The sequence below is a fragment of the Octopus bimaculoides genome, chromosome 19 (assembly GCF_001194135.2).
Source record: "Octopus bimaculoides isolate UCB-OBI-ISO-001 chromosome 19, ASM119413v2, whole genome shotgun sequence".
In the NCBI taxonomy this organism is placed as follows: Eukaryota; Metazoa; Mollusca; class Cephalopoda; order Octopoda; family Octopodidae; genus Octopus; species Octopus bimaculoides.
In genome coordinates this window covers 45,222,038-45,230,490 of record NC_068999.1, presented here as the reverse complement: position 1 = coordinate 45,230,490, position 8,453 = coordinate 45,222,038, and the positions used below count along the sequence as shown (strand labels likewise).

Here is an 8,453-nt window from a genome sequence, read left to right as displayed (position 1 = left end):
ACACACACACACACACACATATATATATATATATATATATATATAGATATATATGTACACACACACACACACACACGCACATATATATATATATATATATATATATGCACACATATATGTATGTATGTACATACATGCCCATACGGATCATACTGAAAGTAACCCCATGAAAATGACAATTATTCCATTTCATACAATGTGTTTTTTATATATTTTTATACCTTCACATTGGAATGTATATTGAATAAACAAACAAACAAAATAACAGCAGAAAACAGAAAGAAATAAAGAAAGAAAGGAGAATTAGCGACTGTAAAATAATAATGGTTTGAGTATAAAATAGGCATGTAAAATACTTTACAAACAATTTCTAAGAGTTAACGGGGCAGAGTTGCTGGTTTTTATGTCTTTCTTCGGGACAATAAATGGAAGGAACTGATCTGTAACTTGGCTAACGTTGGAATAAAAACGACGACAACGGTAACAACAATAATAGTAATGAGAAGAATGATGAGGATTGTGGTGATGATGGTAACGATGATGGCGTAAGAATAATGGTGTTATGGAAGCATTTTGAACCTCTAAAAGCTTAGATTTTGGTACTTTGCATGAAATACTGAGCAGATTGCAAGAGTGTATACACACACACACACACACACACCCACACACACATATATATATATATATATATATATATAAAGGTACAGGTGCAAATAGGCTTACACGTTTTTGCACACATGGGCCAGAAATGACATTATTCAGTGTCTTCTACTCGTTTCAAGATATTTGGTCATAATTTTGAAGGATATTTGGCTGTTATTTTTAGCAAACTTGCTCAACGACACAGGGGCTACATCATTGAGGTTTTTGCTGCGAAAACGATGGCAGGGGTGATTTGTGCTGCATCATCATCCTCGTCAACATCACTACTATCATCATCATTTAATATCCATTTTCCATGCTGGCATGGGTTGGGCAGTTTGACTGGAGCTGGCAAGTTGGAGGGAGGGCTGCACCAGGTTCCAGCTGTTCATTTTGGCATGGTTTCTACAGCCGGATGCCCTATTTATAATGCCAACCACTTTACAGAGTGTACCGGGTGCTTTTAATGCAGCACCAACACTGGTTCTTTTTAACAATTGATTACACCCCCTCATTGTCTTTTCTTTTCTTTTTCTGTTACAGGAGACTAGAATGGAAGAATTTTGTCATTACTGTGGTCAGCAGCAACCAAATCGACGTCCATAATGTGTTAGATGATGTTAAAGAGAAGCTGGATTTCAGAGATCGCATCATTAAGATCTCTTTCTCATTTGGATATCTCGTAGTAGCCACGGCCTCACAGGGCCACATTTACAGGTGAGGACATGTGCTTTTGTTATTTCATTTGGTTTAGCTCTTGTTTTTTCCTGACACCTCATCATTGAGGTGGTTTAGCTGACCGGTGTCCATCATACAAAAAATACAATTGCTAGAGTGTTGGAATGGCTGCTTTGTGGTATTCGTTTCAGCTCTGTAAGTTCTGATTTCAATTCCTGCTGTGGCATACGAAGTCTGATCAATAAGTATCCGGACTGTTGCTATAGAAACGAAGCTAAAATACGCAGAGCGAAGCTGCATGGCACAGATTGATCTTGACCTCTGCTGTGCACGTGCACTAAGTTTTAACATTCTAGCTCACTTCTGCTCTTTACAACAGTGCTCGGAAGGAAGGTGTGTAGTGTGTGAGTGTCGCATTGACTATGATAGAGAAAGTTGCCATGGTGATATTTGCTCAGAGGCCTACGCAAAGTTGCAGAAAGTGTATGGAGAGGAGTGTACGAGCTGCACACAAGTGTACGAGCTGCACACAAGTTTACGAGTGGTTCAGACGTTTGCAAGATGGCTGAAAAAATGTTGATATTGATGAACGTTCTGTTTTTCCAGTGGCACCACTCGAGCACCGTTTTACATGGCACTGGCACAGGACCCTAGCAGGCGAATCCTCTTCAGCAGGAGTTGGGGGTGTAGGGGTGGGAGCGGCCTTTAACACTTCCGCTGTGAAGTATGGGGTCTTCTTGAGTACAGCAAAGGTGCCAGGTAGACTTAGACAGTCTCACTGGTGCTGGCCTTCTCTCTTGTGTTCTTGAATCGAAGTCGACTTTGGAAAACAGCAACACCTGACTACAAACATCGGTGTTACTTTTCCCTTTGAACACATTCTAACATTTTTGTATGAAACTTTTGAAAATGGATTTACTGTTTCCTGATTTAATTTCTTAGAATTTACCATTTCTTTGATTGTTTTTCGTTTCCTTTTTTTTGTTTTTGTTTTGTCTTTCAATTCTGTTTGTAGTTTGAAATGAATGGATCAAAACCAAATTATCATTAGTCGTTATTATATTTTATTACATTATATATTATATTTATAAACTAATTATTTTTAGCAAATCATTAATCAAAAGAATATTCTTTCGTGAAATCATTTTGTTTCCTTACTTGGTTTTTTTATTTATTTATTTATTCACTTCTGTCTCTTCTTCCTTTCCATCTTTTTCTTCTTCCTCTTGTTTGTCTACTCTCCCTATTATCATTATTATTATTATCATTATTATTATTACTATCATTATTATTATTATTATTATCATCATCATCATCATTATTATTATTTGTTATTATTATTATTATTATTATTATTATTATCATTATTATGACTTTCTTCATATTCTTCTTCTCCTCCTACTCCTCCTCCTCCAAACTCATTGTCTTGCTTTGGTTGTGTGTTTATCGAGGAGGCCAGCGTTTTATCTTCCGTTGGTTTGAGGTAACAGCTAATTATAGCATATTAAATGATGAGAAATAAATAAAAAAAACAAAACAAAAACAAAAACCAAAACAAAACAAAACAAAAAATGTCTCTGTGTTTAATTAGTTTATATTAATTAATATTCCAAACGTATATGCCTTTAATTTATGTTTCTATCTTACATATAAACAATTTTAGAAATTTTAATGCAATACAATTAATATATATATATATTTTTTATTTTTTTTTATTTGTTTTTTTTTTTTTTAATATTTGGCGGGTGGGGGGTGGAGGCTAGTTTTGTTCTCCATCAATGTTATCAACGTGATTTCATTAACTATCTGATTTTAATTTATAGTTTATTTCGTTTCGATATGTTTTTTTTTTTTTTTTGCTTCTTGTTTTCATTTTTTTTCTTTCTTTTTCCTTCAATTTTTCTTTTCTTTTTTTTCTGTTTTTTTTTTTTCCTGCTAATAGAGAATTTAATTATTCTGTTACCTTTGAATTATTGAGAGTGAAATTCGCCTCTGACATTTTACCAAACAAGATGCGTATGTAATTCTTACCCTCTCTCTCTCTCTGTTCTGTGTTTACTTCTCAGTACCAAGAACTGGAACACACCAATAATATTTGATCTAAAAGATGGTTGCGTATCACTGATTGTCCAAGCAGAGAAGTAATTTTTAAATTTTGTTTTACCATTTTTTTTTCTTTCATTTCTATCTTTAAAATTTTCTCTTCTTCTGTTTTTGGCTTTTTGTATTTTGTATTTCTCACTCTTGTTGTTGTTGTTCTTCTTCTCCTTTAATTTCTTCTCCACCTCTTCTTCTTCTTCTTCTTTCATTCTTCTTCTTTTTCTTCTTCTTCTTCTTCTCCTCCTTCTTCTTCTTCTTCTCCTCCTTCTTCTTCTTCTCCTCCTCCTTCTTCTTCTTCTCCTCCTCCTCCTCCTCCTCCTTCTTCTTCTTCTTCTTCTTCACATCCTTCTTCTTCTTCTTCTTCTTCTTCTTCTTCTTCTTCTTCTTCTTCTTGTTTTCTTCTACTCTTTCCATCATCATCATCATCATCATCGTTGTCGTTGTTGTCTAGCCTAATATTTGATTGGTGAGATGTTAATTGAAATTGATACAGCTAGATATGTTCCATCAGGAGATATTTGCCTTTTATTAATAATAAGTTCTGCTGCCAGACAAGCGAAGGTGGAAGATTTATCAATTGTAACATCACAGGTTCAAACCACACAAAGACCTATGTGAAACTCTCTTGTTTGACAAAATATTTTACAGCTTACTATCATCTGCTTAAGATAAAAAAGGATTAATCATTGTCGTTAGCGAGCAATTAATAATCTTAGCATAATCATTCAGTTGTTAAATTACTGTCCAATGAACAGCAATAAAATAATTAAGATTAAATAAAATAAAATAAAATAAAATAAAATAAATAACGAGATAGCGGTTATTCTTAACTTAGAAATTATAATAAAATTGTCTTATAATCTGTTTTTTTCTGTTTGTTTTACATCATCATCGTCTTCTTCTTCATCATCATCTTCATCATCAATATTTTTACTATCATCATCGTCATCTTTAGTATTATCTTCATTGTCATCACCAGCATCATCATCATTGCCATCGTTATCAGTACTACCATCATCATTATCACACCACCACCAACACCAACACCACCACCATCACCGGAAGCAAACTTCTTAACCACACGACCATTCTTGCATCTCAGTTCTATGTAACCGATGCTGCTTCTATGTTGCTTCTTTGACTCTCATAGTAACCCGTTTTATTGATATTGTGCCGAAGACTGCTGGTTCTTGGATCTGATGGTGACTTTTTACTTTACACTAATTAATTCTATATTACATTTAAATATAAATAAGAGGAGAGACCACTAATTGGGTCCCTCGTATGCTAAAAATAGATGTCAAATTGGCAAGGTACTAGATGTTTATGAGCTAGACAAATGAAAAGAAATAAACATAGCAGTTAATTAAGTTCTGTATTTATTTCTTTTCATTTGTCTAGCTCATAAACTTCTAGCGTCTTGCTAATTTGAGAGCACATATTTCGTGGTAAGACAGTTTGACATCTATTTTTAGCATACAAGGGATCCACTTAGTGGTCTTTCCTGTTATTGGTACTCAAATATAATTCACAGTCCTCAGACGTTTTTTGTGTATGCTGACCACTGGTTCAAATTGGTATTAATTAATAATATTAATTTCTATATTACATTTTATTCTTTTATTCTTTTATTTGTTTCAGTCATTTGACTGCGGCCATGCTGGAGCACCGCCTTTAGTTGAGCAAATCGACTTATTCTTTGTAAGCCTAGTGATGGTGGTGGTGGTGGTGGTGGCAGTGATGACGATGGTGGTAGTGATGCTGATGATGAGGATGGTGATGTTGATGGTGATGTTGATGGTGGTGATGGTGGCAGCCATCTCCTAGGTCTATGATTGCACTTTCTGTTTTCCAAAATAACTTTCTTGGTAGAGAGACATTTCCTTCTGTTTTCGTCAGAGAAGCAGAGTCAGTTCTTGTGCCGATGGGGGAAATATTTGGTGGAAAAGAGAGGAAAAAAAATTCTAACCAAACAAACAAACCCCCCCCCAAAAAAAAACTGAACTAATTGACCTTTGCTTTATTTTGACTAAATAAGGAAATGAAATGAGTGGCATTCGTTAGGTGGTGGTGGTGGATTAATGGAGGTTTTGTTGTGTACATGGAATTAATAAGGTAGCTTGGAGCTATATAATGGTTCCTTAGTATTTATGTTGTGTCTGAGAGATGTTTGGTTCTGTGGTTCTGTGTACTCTTTATGAGAGAGAGAGAGAGGGGGATAGAGAGAGGGGAAAAGAGAGAAAGGTTGTCATATAGAGAAACAGAGGGAAAAAGAGCTTGGCAACTAGATAGATAGGTAGACAGACAGATAGACAGATAGGTAGATAGATAGATGGAAAGACAAAGAGAAAGAAAGAGTGACAGCTATATAGATAGATAGATGATAGGTAGATTCAGAGATGGAAAGAGAGAGAGAGAGAGAGAAAGAGAAAGAGGTACCTATATAGGTAGATAAATAGAAAAAATGGATAGATAGATAGATAGATAAGTAAACAGATAGATAGATAGATAAATAGCTAGATAGATAGAGAGAGAGAGAGAGAGATATAGATAGATAGATAGATAGATAGTGTGTATGTGAGAGTGAGTGAGAAAGAAAGAAAAAGAAAGAGAGAGAAAGAGAGAGTGACTGCCAATCATAATGCCAATCACTTACAGAGGGTACTGGGTGCTTCCTTCATGATTCCAGCACTTGAGTGGTCAACCTGTAAGCTCACAAGACTTCTCGACTGAGTGGAGGTGTCGTGTTGAAGCAGGAGACTTTATGCCAAAAGGGTTCATCTTTTATTGTTTTTTTTTCTCTAAGAGTAATGCAATGCTAGAAAGATTTGTGTTCTTTTCTTTCTCTATCTTTTACTTATTTCAATCATTAGACTGTGGCCATGTTGGGGCACCATCTTGAAGAATTTTTAGTTGCTTGAATCGACTCCAAGCTTCTTACCACACATCCAAAAATCATTTCAGTGTTCAGTATTCCTGCTATGAGACCACAACAGATGAAAGCCTGCCTGATCTACTTATCCCTCTGTGAAAATTTCTATTCCATCTACAATGGAATATCTAAGTTGTGTTGCATTTAGCCCAATTCTTGGTTTCGTTATTTATCTAATGGATATCTCAGCAAAGAGAATCTAAAAGCTTTGATAAAAAAACAATGAAAATCAATGAATGCTGTGCAATATTAATCATACAGTGGTTTATATATATATATATAATTTTTACCAAGCCCAGGGCTTGGTAAAAATTATTAATTGATTTATTAATTAATAAATTGATAATTCCTTTACTCTTTTAATTTGTAATATATACATATATATATATATATATATATATATATATATATATATATATATATGTGTATGTATATATATATATACGCACTCACACACACTGGTTTATGCTACATGCTGTTTTACATGCAGTGGTATACAGACCAGTCTTAAGCTATGAAAGGTGGTATTATAAATTAGCTTTAACTTTTTTGCAGTCAAGGCACAAATATGGTTTTTTTTCCCCCCCTGCTTTCTAAAATGGGATACAGCAACAACATGTGTGTGTGTGTGTATATATATATATAACAAAAATACATGGCTATGTGGTAAGAAGCTTGCTTTCCAACCACATGGTTCTAGGTTCTGTCCCACTTTCTGGCACCTTGGGACATAGCAACCATGTCAAACAAACACTTGAGCATCCTTGGGCCCATCATATCCTCTCAAACTGTCATGTCCATGTCAACATGGAGCATAGATGTTAAATGATGATGGTGGTGTTTGTGGTGGTGGTGGTGGTGTTGGTGGTGGTGGTGATTATGGTGGTGGTGGCGATGATATTCTCAAGTAAGATTTTCTCTTGCAGGTATTTCTTGCTAGCTGATGGTGCTAACCTGAGCATACTTTCCTATGATGGGAGAGTACTAAGTCCCATAAAATTTCCTGGACTCAAATCTGAGTTATTGACCCAAGTCACCGTATCACTTAGTAATGACACACTCGCTGTCCGATCAAAGCATGATGAAAAAGGTAAGGATCATTTCTCATTGGTTTGTTTAAAAAAAAAAAAGAAAACAAAACAAAACATTTTGTTTTAATACTTGGTTTGTTGTTCCAACTACAAAGTTAGTTAAATGGGTGACTTTTGATTCATCCAGCCTCTTAACCCTTTTGATACCAACCCGGCTGAAACCAGCTCTAGCTCTGAGTACAAATGTCTTGTTTTCATAAGTTTTCAATTAAAATCTTCCACCAAACCTTAGTCACCATTTATGTTCCTGATGCTAGCTGAATGATAACTAAGTTATTTTACTAAATTCTTTGTTATATTTAAAATAATTGAAAGAAACACAGAGAATTTCAAAACATTTTGGCCGGATCTGACTAGTTTGAATACGAAAGGGTTAAATTAGATATTAAGGTGGGAGTTGAGATGTAATGTTTGTATAAATTGTTAAGATATTTTCGCCAACTACAATGACACGGTTGTCTACTTTGGAAAAACAAACAAACAAACAAACAAACAAAACGAACATCATAAAACAAAACTAAATATGATGAGATGTCATTGACTCCGGATGTGTGGGATAAATTCAAAGATACCTTTGATGCCATCAACAAATATAAGAAAAATTCGTGATAGATTTCTAGTGTCATAAATTCCATTCAAGAAATAGAAAACTACCACCATTGAAAACTAAATACAATTTACAGTAATTCGTTAAATGTACTTTCATTAGATATCTAATTCACTTCTAATTGTTGTTTTTTTCTTTCTATGGTTCTATTGAGAGGAGAAAGATAATTTGGTGTTTACGGTTTATTCTCATTTGATAAATTCTTATCAGTGATATTTATACGCAAACGGTAAAAATGAATGCCTAGAATCTAATTAATTATTTTAACGACTTGCGTGTTTTGTTTCTTTGAATTTTGTTTTCTTTAGTAATTGGTTGGGTTTTTGTAATTTAGTGTAGTTTTGATAAGGGTTTTCAGAGTCAGGAGATGGCTTGCTTTCTTGCTTACTAGTAATATATATAT

General features: G+C 34.4%; 1 protein-coding gene across 1 annotated transcript in view; it reads left to right on the top strand.

Moving 5' to 3' along the window:
• The window catches only part of LOC106881077 (intraflagellar transport protein 80 homolog), a 295,274-nt gene that overhangs the window by 71,112 nt on the left and 215,709 nt on the right, over positions 1-8,453 (top strand). Inside the window, exons 8-10 of the mRNA XM_052974707.1 lie at positions 1,186-1,359; positions 3,387-3,461; positions 7,279-7,442. Of these exons, the coding sequence (XP_052830667.1) occupies positions 1,186-1,359; positions 3,387-3,461; positions 7,279-7,442 (413 nt within the window). The remainder of the gene's footprint in view (positions 1-1,185; positions 1,360-3,386; positions 3,462-7,278; positions 7,443-8,453) is intronic.